This window comes from Equus caballus, chromosome 3 (genome assembly GCF_041296265.1).
Source record: "Equus caballus isolate H_3958 breed thoroughbred chromosome 3, TB-T2T, whole genome shotgun sequence".
In the NCBI taxonomy this organism is placed as follows: Eukaryota; Metazoa; Chordata; class Mammalia; order Perissodactyla; family Equidae; genus Equus; species Equus caballus.
The window spans coordinates 56,059,961-56,081,114 of NC_091686.1; the positions used below are offsets into that span (position 1 = coordinate 56,059,961).

Here is a 21,154-nt window from a genome sequence, read left to right on the forward strand (position 1 = left end):
TAAATCTTGAACAATACCCTAAAGGTTTATGGTCATGGTCATTGTATCTGCCAGTGTCCCCAGACAATCCCAATTTAGACTCCCTGTCCCCAAGTCATTATGGATAGCACCCCTTGCACTCTCAAAAGTATCCTAGTTTGGGTGATAAATTATAGCTCCACCCTATTAAATATCACACTCTAGTCTCATACACCTTCAAGATCTTCGTGTTCTAAAGTTTGGGCTTCATCTCAAAACTAAGAATTACCCCCATTCATGCAAAAGCTCATGCAAAATGATCCACTCTCAGGTATGAGTGCATATATGACTCAAATAAAAAATATGTTTCCAAACGCTACCCACCAGCAACACTTGGCTTTATTGAAGAGATTAATATCTAGAAGGGAGTCTCAGGGCCTCATCTGGAAGTTTCGGCATGTGGGGGAGTTAAAAGGGAAATATGAACCAAGCTTGACTTGGTGAGACTTCTGAAGTGGAAGACAAATAACTGATTACACTTAACAGAGTTCTGAAGACAGAGTTCAAAAGGTGAAGCCCCCGCCCTGCTCCAGAGTCCTTCACTTACGTATTCATTTATTTTTTAATATTTAGAGAGTGGCTACTGGAGGCAAGACACTGTCCTAAGAGCTGCATCAGTTTTGTCAATAGCTTTAGGGACTTGAGGCTCAATTACCAGTGGTTTTCAGGAACAGAATACTATACATCAGATCTTGTTGCTTAAACAGCCTCTAAATGCTTTTCTGACTAGCACGCTTCAGAATTTCCATAATTTGTAGTTAGTCTATTCAATGATTAGAAAGATTATTCCCATGGTCCAGATAGGTTAAATCATTGCTGTGATTTTTTTTTCACCTTTCAATGTATTTCTTCCTTAGAACAAGCAAATGAATCAGTAGCCAAGCTGCGTATCATGGTAACAGCGTCTTTACTCAGCAGCGAGCAGATCATCTATCCAGAAAATATAATTACTGAAATCTTAAGGCAATGCCACAGGTTGTTGATACGATGTGTTTGCTAGCTACATTCTCTAAAGCACTTGGCACTTAAGTTGAAGTTATGTAGCATGCGATTACTTGAGGTTTGTGTGTAAACTGTTAAAGGATGTTTTCATTGTTCTTTCACGTTTGGATTTACACTTTTAACAAAATCTTTTCAGAATATATTTTAACATGCATGCACCAAAGGTCATGCTTCCCAGTTCTCTCTCCGAGGCTGTGGGACTTGGTTCTGAATTGGACAGTTTGACTATTCCACTCATTGTTCATGTGCACGTTGACATATGTCTTCTGTTTATTTCTCCTCTTTCTTTGCTTACTTAGAAGTCTTTATTTCCCATCAATTATTCACCAGACTTTTCACAAAAGGAATCCTATGGGTTTTTCTTTCGTTCTAATCATCACTGGTCGAGTGATTACTGTCGCTGCCTTCACTGTCACTATCACTGTCACTATCACTTCCGTTGTTGTTGTCATTACCAGACTTGCTCTTGCTGTCACTCTCATCACTGCTGTCAGATGCACTGTCACTGCTGTCACTACTGTCACTGCTGTCACTGTCACTGCTGTCACTACTGTCACTGCTGTCACTGTCACTGCTGTCACTGTTACTGCTGTTGCTGCTGTCACTACTGTCTTTACTGTCTGATTTACTGTCACTATCACTGCTGTCACTGCTGTCTGATTTGCTGTCACTGTCGCTACTATCTGATTTACTGTCACTGCTGTCACTACTGTCATCACTGCTGTCACTACTGTTGCTACTGTCACTGCTTTCACTGCTGTCACTACTGTCGTCACTGCTGTCACTACTGTCTGATTTACTTTCACTGCTGTTGCTACTGTCACTGCTATCACTGCTGTCACTGTTGTCACTACTGTCACTGCTATCAGATTTGCTGTCACTGCTGTCACTACTGTCTGATTTGCTATCACTGCTGTCGCTGCTGTCACTGCTGTCATTACTGTCTGATTTACTGTCACTGCTGTCACTACTGTCACTGCTGTTGCTGCTGTCACTGCTATTGCTACTGTCACTACTATCTGATTTACTGTCACTGCTGTCACTACTGTCTGATTTACTGTCACTGCTGTCACTGCTATTGCTACTGTCACTACTATCTGATTTGCTGTCACTGCTATCACTGCTGTTGCTGCTGTCACTGCTATTGCTACTGTCACTACTGTCTGATTTACTGTCACTGCTGTCACTATCTGATTTGCTGTCACTGCTGTCTGATTTGCTGTCACTGCTGTCACTATCACTGCTATCACTACTGTCACTGCTATCACTGCTGTCTGATTTGCTGTCACTGCTATCACTGCTGTTGCTGCTGTCACTGCTATCACTACTGTCACTACTCTCTGATTTGCTGTCACTGCTGTCACTACTGTCTGACTTGCTGTCACTGCTGTCACTACTGTCACTGCTGTTGCTGCTGTCACTACTGTCTGATTTGCTGTCACTGCTGTCACTGCTGTCACTACTGTCACTGCTATCACTACTGTCACTGCTGTTGCTGCTGTCACTGCTATCACTACTGTTGCTACTGTCTGATTTGCTGTCACTGCTGTCACTACTGTCACTGCTGTTGCTGCTGTCACTACTGTCACTGCTGTTGCTGCTGTCGCTACTGTCACTGCTGTCGCTACTGTCACTGCTATCACTGCTGTCACTACTGTCACTGCTGTCACTGCTGTCACTACTGTCACTGCTGTCGCTGCTGTCACTACTGTCACTGCTGTCGCTACTGTCGCTGCTGTTGCTGCTGTCGCTGCTGTCGCTACTGTCACTGCTGTTGCTACTGTCACTGCTGTCACTGCTGTCGCTACTGTCACTGCTATCACTACTCTCACTGCTGTCACTGCTGTCGCTGCTGTCACTACTGTCTGATTTGCTGTCACTGCTGTCACTACTGTCTGATTTGCTGTCACTGCTGTCACTGCTATCACTACTGTCACTGCTGTCACTGCTATCGCTACTCTCACTGCTGTCACTGCTGTTGCTGCTGTCACTGCTATCGCTACTCTCACTGCTGTCACTGCTGTTGCTGCTGTCACTGCTATCGCTACTCTCACTGCTGTCACTGCTATCGCTACTGTTGCTGCTGTCACTGCTGTCTGATTTATCTTTGCTGCTGTCTGATTTATCTTTGCTGCTGTCTGTTTTGCCATTGTCATTGCTCCCATTGTTACCATTGCCATTACTGTCACTGTCATTAGTATCTGATGTGTTATCATTGTCATCATCATCTCCTTCTCCTTTTGAGTCACTGTCATTGCCATTATCTTTTGATTCATCAGAGTCATGAGAAGCATCTCCTCGGCTACTGCTGTTATTGTCATCTTCAGAATTGTCATCACCATTGTCCTCAGACTCATCACTGCTATTGGGATCATCTCCTTGCATGGATTCATCATCTAACTCATAACTGTCATGTCCATCGCTATTACTGTCACTACCTGTTTTGCTGTGTCCAACCTTATTTCCGGCTTCTAATTTCTCACCAGGTCCTTGTATGGTGTCAACCTCTCCTTGTGTCTTGACATTTCCTTTGCTTACGATCATTCCATGTTGTCTTTTACTCTCTTTATCTTCGTTGACTTTCCCACCTTCTTTGGTAATATTGTTTCTGTTGTCACCTCTGGAACCTTCAATTTCTATTCCCTTTGGAAGGATGGAGAAAAGAATGATTAATTAGTGAATGTTACGCCACAAAATTGCATTGGTCTGAGCAAGACTGACTAGGGAAGTTGGCCAGAGAAACAGGAGTTCAGCTTCCAGTATGTCAATCACATCTGTTTGTGAAAATGTGCTTTATTCAGTACTTGAAAGTACTCTGGTGTTTAGGTTACATAACAACCCATTCAATCCAGTAGGAACTTTGTAAACAACTACATGGTACAACAATTATTTAGCACAAGATTTTGTAGAATTGTAACAAAATTTTCAGAAATATCTGCTTTTTAAAATTGTTCTGTATCAAAGTCTAATAAGGACTCTAGCTTTCCCAATAAATAATCAAGTAATTTAGGTGCCAAAATATATGAACACTTATGATTTATTTTTGTGCTACCATCAGTGGATGGAGAGGGAGAATTTAAACTGCCATTGAAAGAAATCAGGTTCGCAAACTAACCTTATCTTGGCTCTTCCCAATGGCACTTGGCTGTGATGCTTCAGTGAGTGCATTTTCCACAACTTTGTTTTCTCTGTGGTTGGGTTTTTGAGTGTCCTCTATTACTGGGCTATCATTGTCTTCTGGAATACCATCAGAAGCCTCCTCACTCTTGGAGGTATTGTCTCCATCAATGTCATGAGGATCTTCTTTGCCTTCAGGGGCATCATCTTCACTACTAATTGAATTTTGACCTAAGCTATTGTCACTGTCATCGTCTTCTCCGTGAACCTCAGCCTCTTGGCCGCTGCCGCTATCAGTGCCCTCTTTTCCGTTCTCTGTTTCTTCATCTTCATTATCACCAGAGCCCTTGTCTTCATCCTCATCTGCTCCATTCCCACTAGAACTCCCATCAGAATTATCCAGGCCAGCATCTTCACTATTGCCAGCTCCACTTCCCCAAGGTGTTACCCCTGCCTCCTCATTCCCAATTGTCTCACCTTCTCTCTGAGGGGTTATTTCACCTGTATCACCCTCATTTCCACAGGAATTCCCACTTATTCCATCCTCATGGCCTGTGCTGTTACTGTTTCCGGCTACTTGATGTCCATCTTCTTGGACAAAAGTGGCATCCTCACTCTGACTTGCATCTCCAATATCCCCATTTGTTGAATTCTTACCAGTATTTTCACTGATATTGCTCCCATTTGCCGTCCCAGCATTGTCAATGATGCTTACTCGTCCCCTGATGCCATTTGCTGTGGTGCCCTCTTCTTCTCCTTGTATCCCATCATGACCATATGTTTCTGGGTTTCCTGTGCCCGCATTCTGATCCCCAGCATTCCCCTCTTCATTTACTAACATAGAATGTGTAGAAGAGCTTTTCCTTCCTACTTCTGCCCACTCAGAGCCATTTCTCTCTCCTTCGTAACTGTCTTTGGTATACTGTGGCTCTCCTCTTTCATTTTCATGCACAGGTACACCACTTTCTTTGGTGGTATGATTGACATTTAATTCATCCTAGAAAAGAGGAACAATTCCAAATAAACTGTGAATATCATCTTGAAGTAAAGAAAACTGAAAAGAAGAGCATTAATTTTTTGAAAGTTAATGGAATCTAAAAACAGCTTAGAAACACATTTTACATCCTGTACCTGTATTGGCGGTTTCAATTTTTCTGGAAGATTTAAATTCACAGATTTATCAACAGCATGTCTCTCCAATGGCTTGATTTGAGGAACCTACCAAAATGAAAATAGTGGAAATTGAAAACACTCTTACTTTGTGTACATGCACACACATGTGCACACGTACACACACGTCTTTCCTTAAATGAACATAAGAGATATAACACAAAGGTTGAAGTGTAATCTAATCAGGTAGGAAAGAGAAATGGCTTGTTACAGGTCTTATGTAGAATTTAAACTGGGCATACAGATATTTGTCACAGTGGTAGTACCAATTTTATTGAAGTATTAACCAGACCACTTATCTCAATTGTAGCAGGGGAATAGTCTTTTACAAAAACTAAGAGAGAGGCTTTTGGTGTTTCTGTTCAACAAGCCTCTTGCAATAGCACAGGACCCACTCTAAGTATAATCCTGGCCAAAACCCCTAAGAGAGTAGTAGGCGTGACCTGAGCCAGTGCAGAAGCAAAAGCAAGTAGTGTGCTACTTCTGTAACTTCAGGAGCACATTTGAAATAGTTGAGAAAATTCTCAACTACATAAATACTGAAGAGTTTGGTATTATAAAAATATATCAAAATGTTAACCATAGCAGCTGGCTAATAAAATTGCGAAAGGTTTAATTTTCCTTTGTTGGTGTTTATCTGTTTATTCCAAATGTTCTACAGTGAACATAAAACATAACTCTCTGAGTGAAACATTGGTTTTCTCCTATGTTGAAAAATCCTGTTTTTTCTATTTTTTTCTTGAAAATTTCCTAAATAATACAGGCTTCATTGATATTAAAATGAAATTCACAGGGCATGAGCAAAGGTGGACAAAGGCTACACGACTCCTGGGGATTGAATGTAAATTAATCTGGAGGAATTGTAGGAGCAATAATCCTTCTGACGAGATGCGGCTTTCAATTAGAGGATGGGAGCACGAACTGGAGTGCACATTTGATTTTGTTGAGACCCCAAATATATCTTGTAAAGTCTTTCACGCGAATCTGAATGTTTAGCTCAGTTTATCTGCAAAGTCTTAAGGAAATTAATATTTTTTTGATGTTAGATTAAAAGAGACAGCAGAGTAAGGAGGCTTCCTGAGGAAGGCATACTCACTGGAATGGCCCATGCTGCCGCCCAAATGCAAAAACATACAATTATCTTCATTTTCTTTAGGAATATTAATCAGTGGCTGTTTTTAAAGAAAAAACAACAACACAATATTACTTATAAAGCGAAAGATGATAATCATAGTAACGTATTATTTTGGTTTGTGAGCAATTGCCTTTTTTCCAGGCAAGGAGTATGTATCCAATATGAGAAGAAGGTTGTCAAGACTCAGTGTTCCAGAACACACCTGGAGTGGTCAGAGAGACATGTGGGGACATCACCAGGCTCCGCACAGATGTAGCTACATAGACATTTTCTGCCTATGCCAATGAAGGGGCACATCATGTAGTTACAAAGTGCATAAGCATGACTTTGTCATTCTGCTGTTTTTGATGGTAATAACATCAATTCTGAAGAGTTTTAATCAAGTATTAAGTAATTCTGCTAAGATTGTGCTTAAAAGGTGAGGCACTTATCATACTCACCCCAAATCCATCCGATTGGGTCATCCTAGACTGTAAGGGAAAGACACTGCTAGCATGAGGGAGCCCAGGCTAGTGGAAAGAACGTGGAGTTTGGATTCTGAGACCTGGGTTCAAATTCTACCTTTGTTGCTTGATGTGTGAGCTTGAGAAATTTCAGTGGCTTTACTAAGCCTTTGTTTCCTCTGTCTGGGAAAACAATCACACCTGCACTTCAGGATCATTCTAACTATCTTAGCAGAAGAATCTTCTCTGAGACGCATTCTCTGACTTCATTTCCAAGGGCATTTGGTGTCTCTCTCTCCTTTCTACACGAAGCAGCTTCTGCACACCTCACTGGCAGCATGTTGCACTGTTTTAAAATAACCTGGTCTCTTATAGGTCCCCCTGACCTCCTGCGAGCTCCTACGGCCCAGGAGAGCATCTGGGCGATCATCGTATTCCAATATGCAGCACAGATAAAGACGTGTGAATGTTGTTGACGAATAAATACTTCATGGTATAAACAGCGCCAAGCACTGTTTCTGGTGTTAGCAATCTCTTAATAAATGACAGCAATCATTATGTGGGACTTCCAAAAACATGACCCTTCATTCCTGTTAGGATTCACATTCAGAAATGGACTATAACGTATTTTTGACACATTGGAATAGATATTGTATGGTCTGTGTGAACCAAAAACTTAAATTCCTATTTACTGCAAGCAGGAGTTCTTGATGTAATGATAAAATTACTACAGAAGGGAAGGAAGAGTTTTACTCCTATTTCATGAATTCCCACTGAGTTTATAGATCAGAATACTGCATGTCATAAATAGCCTTGATTGAATTTAATGTCGATACACAAAATGTGGAAACATAAAACCTCAGTGAACATCAACTGTCATAGAATTACTGACATTTCCTCACAGGACAGAGAACACGGTTCCAGAACTACTGAGAAAGAGAAAGAAAAATGCTTACTCTTACAGCTGTTCAGCAGAAAGCCAAGAATAGCTAGACCTCCTTGAGAAGTGCTATAGGTTAAAACGAGGCCAAGGTGACCCCAGGACAAGTATATTGCAGAGTTCTGGGGCACAGATGTTGAAGGGCAGCTCTTTAGTAAGTGGGGGTTATAGTGGACTTTACGATCCCCAGCCTAATTATCACATAGGTTCTGCGGAAGACCGGTCCATGCTGTGATTTGGAGGAGCCGTGTTGTCCTGGAAAAGTACCGTAGCGAAGGCCAGGTACTGTGCATCCCATTTCTAAACCGCAATCCGGCAATCTGACCACTTTATCTCCCTTGCAGATGCACTCCAGATCAACGCACGGCGCACGATGATGCTTGCCACTGTATCCACAGGTAGGGAAAGGGCTCGACAGACTACCTTAGAAATGGCCTCGATTTTGTCAGCCTGAAAGCAGAGGCTTCAGAATCATGTGAACCCCTTCAGATTATCTCATGAATTGTCACAAATGAAATGTGATTCAGCAATTGTCTAGTTAATTTGAACAAGTTAATAAAACAGTGAAAAGTAAAGCTTAATTAAAGCCCTGTTTGAAAGCCCAAGGTGGATATTTTAAATCTGGGTTATCCAATTTTTTATCAAAACTAATCAAAGCAACCAGATAACTATCAAATTTCTACCTCAGTTTGCCAATGTTTTAGTAACATGTCTTTCAATTTCCCAAACCTATTATGATATCACAAAACAAAAAAGTACGTGACAGAAGTCAGAATCCCCAGATATCCTAAGTAGATGTATTTTAATCTGGCTTTTAAAACCCTAATGTCAACTGGAAAAGAAAATAATAATTTTTTAGACCAAAGGTTGATTTTTCAGAGACTAGAAAATTAAATGTAAACTGTGATTCATTCATTCATTCAACAAACATTTGAAGGCCTGATGTAGGCTGGATACTGAGTCCCGGAAATAGATATGAGCCCTAACCTCACGGAGTTTATCGCTGAGTGGATTAGCCAGATTTTGAAATAAATGTAACGCAATGTGTTAAATCAAATTCCAAAATCCATGTTTACTTCTTAACATTGTCAGTGTTTAAATGTTACTTTTGTTACTATTTGAAAGAGGAAGAAATTATTTCTTTCCTTTTTCATTAATCCTTTCACATCTTACATTGCAATGATGAGGCTAATAAAATGGCTTTAACCAGACACAAGTTTCTTAAAGATGGTTTTTCTGGATAAAGATAACAGTAATGGAGTTTTAGTGAATTATATAGACTATATTCTAATCACTCCTTCTGTTGTTAATATTTTAGATTTAAAATATTTGCTTCATTTTTTACATACTTTTTCTATTAGCAACTGATAGTTTAACATACTGTCTATGAAAAAAATCCTATTCTTCAGTGATGCAATGTTTTACAAGATGAAATTAGTATCCCTTACCCCATAATTTTTCATTTCCTTTTAATGCATAGTCTTGATTTGACAAGTCAAAAGGGAAGAAAAAAATCTAATCATATAAGGGTTATTCACTTCTTAAAATCATTTTGGCTTTTTCTCTGAAATTCAGATTTCTTTCTAAAGGAATCAGTTGCTTCTGAGTAGAGAGGATGTTCCATCTTACCTTAAAAGCCTTCAAAGGGACTTTGAAAATCCAGAATTTCTTATCTTTCTCTTTGAAGACTGAGAGTGGCACACTGTCCTGGACTTTTGCATGACAATTTTGTACCTGCCGAAATTTAAACTCAGTTTGATAATTTTCTCAACCAATCACTGTTTAGGATCCCTGATGTGGGGTTATAAAGTGTCGCCGTGTCTATGAAGCACATAATAACGTCCCCCACTTCCTTCACTTGCTCATATGTATTTGCTCACTGAGCCATTCGGTTCCAAAGGGACTAGACTTACTTTCACTTAATTAAATTGCTCCTGGGAAGCTGTTTTGCATCTTAAATATAGAGAATCAGTGTAACATTTCTGAAAAGAGCCACTTAACCTCTGTCACCCTGACATTTCTTGCCTTACTAAGGTTGGCAATCTAAGAAAACTCTAGGTTTCTTTAGTAAATATGACTCTATTTAAGACCCCTATCATTCCTGAGGTAGGTATTAAAGTTTCTGCGCTATAATTCAAGAAACTGTCCACTTGCAACAGCCTTGACATTGCCTGAGGGGCCTTTAACAATCTATAAATACTAACTCCCAAGAAATCTCTCTGACCTAAATAAACAATGATGTGAAGTTTAAAAGGGTGTCAGTTTACTATTCAAAACTAAATTTTAAAAATAGATATTCAAAATACTAAAACTTATTATAAGGTAGCTAGAGGTGCAGATATACAATAGATTTCACTCTCGATTCTCTCTCAGTCATTTGTGTTAGCTGTGGAGGACGAAATAGCAAAACAGACCATTTCTAGCAGAAAGTTTTGGTACCTGAACTCACCATTCTCTTGAACCCGAGATGTATGCTCTACTGCAGGTAATCTCTAAGCCATTTCCTCAAATTGTGATTACAAAAACTTGACAACCGATGTCTCTCCACGTACTTGTTCAGAAATTTTAGGAATATTCCAATCTTTTTTTATGTTATAATATCAAAGGATAGGAACCACATAAGACCACTAATATACCACTAGCCAACAGTGGTAAGTCTAGAATTTATATATAGATGAATACAGAGAAAGCAGTAAGGCTGAAAGGGAGTGGAGGGAATGGAAAGAAGATTTGCCTTGAAGCTGTGTTTTCATTTCAAGTATTTTGTTTTTATTTAGACAGTCTGTTTTTGTGGGTGGCTGAAAGGGCCTGATCAAATTTTAGGGAGTCTTAATTTGCTCCTGGGAGCAACACCACACCCTCACTCACACACAGACACAAGCGGAGCTTAGTGAACTGAACCAGCCCTCTTTTTCCTTTAAGTTGAATTATCATGAGTTATAGTTAGAGATTTCAATAATTGAGACAACTAGTAGGCAGAAAATCAGTATAGATAACAAGATTTAAAGAGAAATATCATCCAACTAATCCAATGATATTTATTGAATGCTTCATCCAACTACGGCAAAATAAGCACTTTTTTTCAAGTGCAGGTGGTACATTTACCAAGATAGACCATACTCTAAGCCTCAAACAAATCTCACTAAATTTAAAAGGATTTGAGTCATGCAAAGTATGTTTACTAACCACAATAGAATTAAATTAGAAATCAAAAACAGGAAGATATCTGGAAAACCCAAATATTTGGAAGCTAAATAGCACACTTCTAAATAACCAATGGATGAAAGGAGAAACCAAAGGGAAATTCAAAATATACTGAATTAAATGAAAATAAAAACACAACAATTTATCAAAATTTGTGGGATGTCGCTAAAGCAATTCTTGGGGGAAAATTTATAGCACTAAATACCTGTACAAGAAAAGAAAAATGTCTCAAAACAATGACTTCACCTTCCACCTCAAGAAACTACAAAAGAAAGAAAAAATTAAATTCAAATTAAGTAAAAGAAAGGAAATAATAAAAGTCAGAACTGAAATCAACAAACAGAAAAAGGATAGAGACAATAAAATCGGAAGCTGATTTTTTTGAGAAGCTCAATCAAATTTGTAGGATTCTAGCCAAACTAATTAGAGAAATAAGATAGAAGGCATAATTATCAACATAAGGAATAAGAGAGATGAAAATAATACAGATTCTGCAGACTCTAAAAGACAAAAAGGGAATTCTATGAACAATTTTATGTTAATAAATTCAACAACTTACATGAAATGGATAGATACTTAAGTTTCAAGTATCAGAAAATAGATAACTTGAGTAGCCCTGTATCTATGAAAGATGTTTAATTCGTAGTTTAAAAACTTTCCCTCAATATCCTCTTTTCATTTCATACTCTCTCTGCCTCTTTTAATCTAAACTAGCAGTGTTTCTATTGATATAAATTTTTCAAGAAGCCTTCCATGACTTTCACAAGGGTTCACTCAATTAGACAAAGGCCATATCCACAGATCTTTCCACAAAATCCTTTCTATACCTTTGGCTTTTGCTGAGACAGCTGAAGAACAATGCCCTCAAAGTATTTAGAGGTCCTCTGGTTTGAGTGAAAAGATCTGTGGGGAATGCTCTTAATCTCTCGTGAATGAATAATCTAATCTTTTGATAAGTTTCCCAGGTTTCAGCAAAGGGTTATAGAGTCACATCTTCAGCCTCTTTTCTAGATCATGCTCTCCTGATAGTGCATCTCTTAATTTTAGCATCTTTTGCCATTTGAAGAGGAAAAGAATTTTCAATATCATCAGGCCGTGGTCCATTTTTGTTTAACAGTCCTTCCCTCAATATATTTCTCTCCTCTTGCATTTTACTATAAGCAGCAAGAAGAAACCAGGCAGCATTCTCAACATTTTGCTTGGAAGTCTCCTTAGCTATATTAAGTTCGTTCTTGCAAGTTCTGCTTTCCATGTAACTGAAGGACACAATTCTGCTAAGCTTTCTGCCACAAGGCTAACAAGAATCCTCGTTCCTCCAGATTCCAGTAATGCCTTTCTTTCTTCCTCCTGAGACCTCACCAGCAGCATCTTTAACATCTGTGTCTACTAACAGTCTTCCAGCATCCACCCATTGCCTGAATCCAACGCCAATCCTACATTTTAGGAATTTCTTATGGCAGCATCCCACTTCCATGTACCAAAATCTGTATTAGTTTTCTCTTGCTGCCCAACAAGTTTCCAAGTATACCTCTGCTCTTAGAGGGCTCATTTGGCGAGGTTAGCCTCATCCAAATAATCTCTTTATCTTAAGGTCAACTGATTAGTAAACTTAATTACAACTGCCAAATCCCTTTTGCCACACAACAGGATGTAATCATGGAAATGATACATCATATTTACACATTTTTCCCCACACTCAATGGAGAAGCAATTATACAAGGGCAAGGGTCATTGGAGGTCATCTCAAAATTCTACCTACCATACGTTTTAATCTATAGTGAAAGAAAATTGATCGCTGGCTTCATGGGGCCAGGGAGAAATGGTGAAATGGAGGGATTGGGATTACAAAGGGTCATGAGGAAATTTTAGTGGATATTTTTCATTGTCTTAATTGTGGCGATGGTTTCATAGGCGTATACATATGTCAAAACTTATCAAATTGTGGGGCTGGCCAGCAGTGTAGTGGTTAAGTTCACGCACTCTGCTTCAGCAGCCCAGGGTTCGCGGGTTTGGATCCCAGGTATGGACTTACACACTGCTAGTCAAGCCATGCTGTGGTGGCATCCCACATACAAAATAGAGGAAAATTGGCACAGATGTTAGCTCAGGACAAATCTGACTCACCAAAAACAAACAACAAAACAAAAACCTAATCACATTGTATACTTTAAATAGGTGCGGTTCATTATGTGTCAATTACACCTCAATAAGGCTGTCAGGAGAAAAAAGTAATGACCCATTTCAAATCCTGCAAATTGAGAAACTAAAACTATGGCTTTAATAAGGGCTCCCCAAAGGGAAACATAAATCCTAATTTATTATGCAAACCAAACAACTAACTAAAATTTAAGATCTGGACTTAGAAATCTACATCAACTTAGTAACTGAACAAGCTACCTAAAAATCTTTAATCAGAACTGTTATTCTGTTCCTGAGGAAGAGCTTGGAATGGAATCCTTAACCCAGTGACTGCTCTATTACCATAACTTTGAACTGTCTGCCTTCCTGTTTTCCTAAATTTAGCAAAATAGTACCTGAGCCAAATGTCAAAACTAAGGCAAGAACAGCAATAGGAGCGCAGACACGGAGAGAATGTTCCAACTCAAATGATTCTAAGTTGACCCAAACTGACTCGCAAAGCAGCAGAAGGCACTTGAGTAGGGCTTCTCTGTGTGGGCAGATGTACAACATCCCTGCCAGGCATCTTTGATTGGGGAAGTTTAAACGGCAAAAACCTGCAGTTCAATTCCCCAAGACTGAATTGGTGCCAGCGCAATTGGGAAAACAGGTACAATGATAATTTTGAAAAAATAACCAAACTTTTCAAAACGTAGTAACCATTTCTTCTAGATTCCTTATTCCGTTTCCACCAAGTCTACAGTTGGCATAATGTTCCCCGAAATATATTAATTAAAAGAGACGTTACAACTGAAACGCTAGTAACAGATGTGCCCGTTGGGCAGTCTGAACTCCCACTGTCTTATTACAACTGATAACACAATAATTGCTGGGTCACCTAATCTTTTCTTCTTATGAAAAAAAGGAATATTTCACTTTGTCTCCTTTCATCGGCATGTATTTTATTTTCTCCAGACCTTTGTCTCAGATATTGAGAAGTAGTAGAGAGTAATGATTAAGATCAGAGGATTTGAAGTCAGATAAATCTGGGTCAGACCCCTGCCTGTTGCTTACTGTGTGACCTTGGAAAAGTAACCTAATCTCTCTAAGATTCAGTTTTCTCATCTGTAAAATTATGTTATGATAATAGCTCGCACACTGAGCACTTATAACAGGACATACCCTACACTCAACAATCTAAGCCCATTATCTCATGGTGTCCTTAAAATGATCACATGTGGTAACACTGTTTATCTCCCTCTTAGGGATGAGGAAAGTGGGTCCTAAGGTGGCACACCTAATAAGTGACAGAGCCCAGATATGAATTCCGGGATTCTGACCTTAGAACCTGGCTCCTAGCACTACATTAATTGCCTCCTTCATAATGACACTGTGAAGGTATGGAAAACCACTCAGTGCCCAGCACACACACGTAACTCCTGAGAAGGGAGCTATTATGAATTTCACGGTTCTTCACCAAGTCAAAGTCCTTTACTTGTCACTGCCCAAATTTTCCTAGGCAAAGGGATGTCTTTTAAATAAGACCCCAAAACTTTGACAGTTATTTTATTCAATATTATAAGTAAATCGCTAATCTTCAGTGAAAACAAAACTCTAATGGCTCTCATTCCTCCTCTCCTACTGAGCACTGAGCCTCCTGACAGGCTCTCCCACCTCCAGTCTCTCACGCAGATGCCCGAGTGATCTTTCTAAGATGCAAATCTAATCATGTCACTACTTGGATTCAAACTTTTCCGTGGCTCTTTAACCTGGCTTAGAACTTCTCAAACTCTCCAGCTTCACCCTGGGCCATGCCTCTTTGAGAAGCCTTGAGACCCCAGAGCACAACCTGTGCTGGGAAGATGGCAGAGAAGCAAGGCTGAAGATGTCATTGGGGTTGGGTTGCCAGACATCCTGAACACCTAGGACATGTCCTGTGTTTTAATGACTTTTCCTGCTTCCTGTATTGACTTTGTCAGGACTACCTAAATGTCCTTTTCAGCTCTTCTCAATAATTACAAAAAGTTGGCAATTTGTGCTAGTTTTCTATTACAGTAATTAGTGCTTAAATCTCTTAAATGGCAATACTAGTGGAAAATCATTCCTCCACAAATAGAGATCTGTACAGTCCAATATGTTCTCTCTTGCAAGTTTGGCTGAGGGAAGACTAAAAGAGAGGACTTAGAATTAAAATACATATTTTTGGTATATAAGAAAAGAAAGACTTGTTCTTTGGCCAAAGTCGCAAGTCATGAACAAGCAACCACCCTTAATTAGTGATAACAGATCAGAATGCATGCTCTGAAAATCAGCCAGAGACAGCCTCACTCTAGTAACTATGCTTCTGAAAGTCAGGAAACCAATGACAGCCCGAGCTTCTGAAAGTTGGCCAGTCAGTGACAACCCCACCCATCTAGGAAACAGCCAACCTGTAAGTGCCTCACTCCAGTGGCCACACCAGCACGTGGGCAAGTCCACCGATCCGAGCTCTCTCATTTCTGCAAGCCCACCAATCCCTGAAAGCCAGGCTTCCAAAAGCATTAATTCAGTAATACTGTGCCTTACATGTAGCCCTTCCTTGCAAACAAAGGGAAAGTTCATCTTTTTTACATCAGATATTGAGTTCAACCTACTCTTAGTTCATAAGTTTGCAACTCTTTCAACAGTTCAGCCCGTGTTATCAGTTACGAGTTCTGATGTGTGAGTGACAAACACTATCACGACTGTGATGTTATCAAATTCAATCTTTTTTGTTCCTGCTTTGGTTGCTCTTTATTTTAATTTGTGTATATTTAAACGCCAAAATGCCAAAACATAAGTATAAACTTTGTGATAACATTTCTAAACAGTAAACATTTGTTAGATGAGGAAAATTGTCCTTTGGAAACTCTCTACACAGTTCTCAATTGTTGATTTAATCTAGAAAATGGTGGAACGTCAGATATAAACCAGTATATAATAATAATAACTAAGCACACGAAATATGTAATTTCCTCAACTAGTGCCAAAGATGTGCTGAAATAACAAATTTTTATGAGACATTCAGATGAGGAAGATAAAATAATCACAGCAGAAGCTGTAATGGCTCCACCCTGAATATCGCAAGCAGGCTTCAGCTCAGATGACTGCTAGAACGTGTTGCTACCAGAAGTATTTCTGATCCCAAAATTACAAGCAAATTATCAGGATGAAATCTATTGCAATAATAAAAAAAATGTAATAGGTCCATTTAGTGTTACAGAGATTATCAAAGATCTAATGTCTTACCTTCTTACAACATAGCTATGGATGCAAGTAATCATAACGTGGAAGCATGTTCCCTTTGCTTGTAAAATACTTTTCTCGTGAGAAAGTGTTACTTACAAGGCTATTGTGAGTAAAATCTCCTCCAAACGAGACTTCAGAGAGGCTCTATTATTGAAGTAAGAGTTGCTGAGAAAAATTACACTGCTTTTGGTGGTGATAATATGAATATAAATTTTGGTAGACATTTGCATGAAAGTTCACAGAGTGTTTATTCAAAGGTGAAGGAAACACGAATGGAAGATGCTGACTGTCCTGCCATATTCTGCATAATGCTGCCCAAACAACATCTAATGTTCTTTCTATTGACAATGCAGTCATTGTCATAAAATTGTCCTTCTACTTCAGCATTTACACTGTTCAAATTGAGCAATTAAAAGATTTTGTGATAACAATCACAGAAATTAAGAAAACAACCCTGATTATAATTGTATCTGAAAGAATAAAATATCTAGGAATAAATTTAACCACTGAAGTGAAAAATCTATACACCGAAAAATATAGGACATTAATAAAAGAAATTGGAGAAGACACAACTAAATGGAAAGATAGTCTGTGTCCAGGGATTGGAAGAATTAATATTGTTAAAATGTCTATACTGCCCAAAGCAATCTACAGATTCAATGCAATCCCTATGAAAATTCTAATGGCATTGGTCCTAGAAATAGAACAAACAATTCTGAAATTTGTATGGAACAACAGAAGACCCTGAACAGCCAAAGCTATCTTGAGAAAGAACAAAGCTGGAGGCATCACGGTCCCTGATTTCAAACTATATTACAAAGCTACAGTAATCAAAACAGTGTGGTACTGACATAAACCAGACATAGATCTATGGAACAGAATAGAGAGCCCAGAAATAAACCCATGCATATATGGTCAATTAGCTTACAACAAAAGAACTAAAAATATGCAATGGGGAAAGGACAGTCTCTTCAATAAATGGTGTTGGGAAAATTGGACAGCCATATATAAAAGAATGAAACTGGACTACTAGCTTATGCTTTACACAAAAATTAATTCAAAATGAATTAAAGACTTGAATGTAAGACCTAAAAGCATAAAACTCCTAGAAGACAACATAGGTGGTAAGCTCCTTGCACAGGTCTTTACATTGATTTTTTAAATCTGACACCAAAAGCAAAGGCAACAAAAGCAGAAATAAACAAGTGGTACTACATCAAACAAAAAAGTTTCTGCATGGCAAAGGAAACTATCAACAAAATGAAAAGGCAACCTAGTAAATGGGAGAAATTATTTGAAAAGTATATGTCTGATAAAGGGCTAATATCCAAATATATAAAGAATTCATAAACTCAATAGCAAAAAAACAATCTGATTAAAAATTGGGAAGAGGATCTGGATGGACATTTTTCCAAAGAAGATATACAGATGGCCAACAGGTGCATGAAAAGATGCTCAACATCACTAATCATCAAGGAAATGCAAAACAAAACATCAATGAGAGATCACCTCACACCTGTTAAAATGGCTATCATAAATAAAGACAAGAAATGGCAAGTGTTGGCAAGGATGTGGAGAAAAGAGAACACTTGTGCACTGTTGGAGGGAAGATAAATTGGTGCAGACACTATGTAAAACAGTATAGAGTTTCCTTGAAAATTAAAAATAAAACTACCATATGATCAAGCAATTCCACTTTTGGGTATTTATCTGAAGAAAACCAAACACTAACTTGAAAAAATATATGCACTCCCACATTCACTGCAGCATTATTTAGCCAAGATATGGAAACAACCCTTCATATTTATTGAAGGATTAATGGATAAATCAAGACAAACACAATGGAATATTATTCAGTCATAAAAACACAAGAAAATTTTGCCCTTTGAGACAACATGGATGGGCCTTTAGGGTGTTATGTTAAGTGAAATAAGTAAGACAGAGAAAGACAAATACCGTATGATCTCACTTATATGTGGCATTTAAAAAACAACAAACAAGCAAAACCAAGCTCATAGATACAGAAAACAGATTGGTGATTGCCAAAGGCAGATGGTGAGAAGAAGGCTAAATAAGCGGAGGGAGTCAAAAGATACGAACTTCTAGTTATAAAATCAATAAGTCACGGCGGTGTGCAGCATGGCCACTCTAGTTAACAATACTGTGTTATGTATTTGAAAGCTGCTAAGAGACTAGATCTTAAAAGTTCTCATTTAAAAAAGATGTGCACAATATTCATTCCTGTTCGTTATATTAGTAAAAGATTGGAAACACCCTAAGTGTTCATCAGTAGGAGGCTAAATAAATGAAGAATGACATATTTATATGATGAAATGACTTTATAGTTAAAAGGAGTGCACTAGAACTCTATATATCAGTGTGGATAGATCTAAAATAAAGCGTTGGGAAAAAAGGCACCTGTAGCCACTGATGTGTTTTCTATCCTTATAGTTTTGCCTTACCCAAAATGTTTGAACAAAATCATCCAGTATACAGTCTCTGAGTCTGGTTTCTTTCACTTAGCTCAATGCATTTGACATTCCTCCATATTGTTGCAGATATCAATAGCTCTTTTTTATTGTTCAAATATTGTGTCTAAGTTTTTGTTTTGCTGTTGTGTATGTAACACTGCTCTAAAAAATAAAGTTTGGGGAAGATTAAAAAAAGGATTTTTGTGATATCGTTGGCATTTAGCAATCTTTAATTCTCTGGTGTTCAGAATCCATTGGCTCTCTTGAACAGTCATTTGAGAAAATCCTCAGTTTGTCTGAAGCACTTAAATCACACTTTAATTCTGAAGACAAGGCTCTCAAAATTTTTGTTGACTTTTAAAATAGTTCATTGAGTGAAGTCTACTTGTTCCTTGATCATAATTTTCAATATCTCTTTAGTAATAGGATTATGCAAGTTGAAAAAAGAGCAACGTGTTGAAGTACTCCAATCCTTAAAGGAAATTGTGGAATGTGTTAAAGAAGGAATTACAGGAGCGGGCCCATGGCTACGTGGTTAAGTTCATGGGCTCCGCTTTGGTGGCCCAGGGTTTCACAGGTTCTGATCCTAGACGCGGACATGGAACCGCTTGTCAGGCCATGCTGAGGTGGCGTCCCACACAACACAACCAGAGACACTCACAACTAGAATATACAACTATGCACTGGAGGGCTTTGGAGAGGAAGGAGAAGGAGAAAAGAGATTGACAAAAGTTGTTAGATCAGGTGCCAAGCTTTAAAAAAAAGAAAGAATTACAGAAAAATGTATCCCTTTAAGTATCAAAACTGATCTTAAAAGGGATATTATTTATGAGCAGGAAAACAAATGCTGACTTGAAATGGAGAATTGTTATGGTACTTGTCATGACTATTTTGTGAAATGATTTCATCCCCTGAAGGATTTGATTCTTCTATACAGATGTTTCTAAATCCTCTTCCATCATGGGAATGAGTAGAATCATCATGCACTGTGCTGAAGAAGGGAATAAACACTGACAATAGTGCTTTTGTCAGTGGACATTTAAAAAAGTCATTGAGGGGCCGGCCCAGTGGCGCAGCAGTTTAAAAAGTCATTGGTCAAGAGGTGGAATATAATCCTGAAGAAGGAAAAAGTAAGCTATGCAATGAAAGACAGTATTATGTGCTTCAATAAATCAAATTTAAAGTGTGATTCTTAGAGTTTATGCCAGTACATATCGGCTTATAATACTGGGTGTTTTTTCATTAATGAATGTCCAGTGGACAAAAGAAGAAACAAAGGAACTGAATGTGACCACTGTAGAAACGATGTCACAATGTAAACCAAACATAGATAGTAACTGCAAGACAAGATTTTATAAGTAAATCCTGCAAATGGATAACTGTGAGGAGAGCCAAATCATGAGTGAAATATAATTAAAGAAAGAAGTATTTAACTTAGATATTTTTATAATTTACACCAGATAAACAACAAATACTTTAGTATAAGAATGCCCCCTGCAAAATTTTTCCCTTATCTCAACGCACATAAGTGTAGGTAATTAGAAATCACTCAAATTTAACTGGGCATTCTGTATTTTTATTTGCTAAATCAGGCGACCCTGGTTTGGATTCTATCAGCAGACGTAAGGCTGCTGTCCAGGTGGTCATTTTGTGATATTTTCTTTACGGGAGAGAGAATCAGATATCTAAAGAGAGTCAATGGTCTCACACTCCAGTATGAGCATCCCTTAGCCTTACTGGGCCAACAGGAGATCCCCATTCTCATATCCGCCCGCCTCCCAGACCAGTTCTCAGGAGAAAAACAAAGTAGGACTGGACTGTAGAGTTGTTTAGGTGGGGTTGCCTCAGCTGAACCTTCCTGAGTCTGAGCAGCTACTCCAGGCTGTGATAAAACTCTAAGACCAGCTGTACCACCTTTGGCCACCATTCATTTAGTGAGCAAATTTGTAGAGAACGGCATTGAGCTGGGCTCCATGAGGGACACAGATAATTTGGCCCTAAGGAACCTCCATTCTTCTAACCATCAGTGGCATTTCTGCTATTTACCTGTTATGTGACAGACTTTACATGTCCTACCTGTAGTATTTTTTAATTTTATTTACATATTATTTGTATATAAATTTTGTTGCATGTATTCAATACATAAATACATTCGTAAATCATTCTTCCTTTAATGAAGGCAATCTCTCGATATCCAATAGCTTTGATAGTCAATCCTGATTATTTGAAGACTCCATATTTGCTAATTCGCCAACTCACTAACATTTAT

At 38.5% G+C, this 21,154-nt stretch overlaps 1 protein-coding gene across 1 annotated transcript; it reads right to left on the bottom strand.

Annotated features, from left to right (window-relative positions):
• Nucleotides 1–1,053: 1,053 nt before the first annotated feature.
• On the bottom strand, nucleotides 1,054–6,454 carry DSPP (dentin sialophosphoprotein). The gene is made up of 4 exons (XM_023636882.2): nucleotides 6,404–6,454; nucleotides 5,269–5,355; nucleotides 4,136–5,134; nucleotides 1,054–3,663 (listed from the first exon to the last, which is right to left on the bottom strand). The coding sequence occupies exons 1-4, from the start codon at nucleotides 6,452–6,454 to the stop codon at nucleotides 1,390–1,392; spliced, it is 3,411 nt and encodes a 1,136-aa protein (XP_023492650.2). The 3' UTR covers nucleotides 1,054–1,389.
• Nucleotides 6,455–21,154: the final 14,700 nt, after the last annotated feature.

Coding starts and splice junctions, on each gene's coding strand:
- DSPP (XM_023636882.2), bottom strand. CDS start 6,454: ATGAAGATAATTGTATGTTTTTGCATTTGGGCGGCAGCATGGGCCATT. Junction 5,356..6,403: donor CGGCAGCATGGGCCATTCCA/GTGAGTATGCCT, acceptor TCATTTTGGTAG/GTTCCTCAAATCAAGCCATT. Junction 3,664..4,135: donor TTGGGAAGAGCCAAGATAAG/GTTAGTTTGCGA, acceptor ATCCTTCCAAAG/GGAATAGAAATTGAAGGTTC.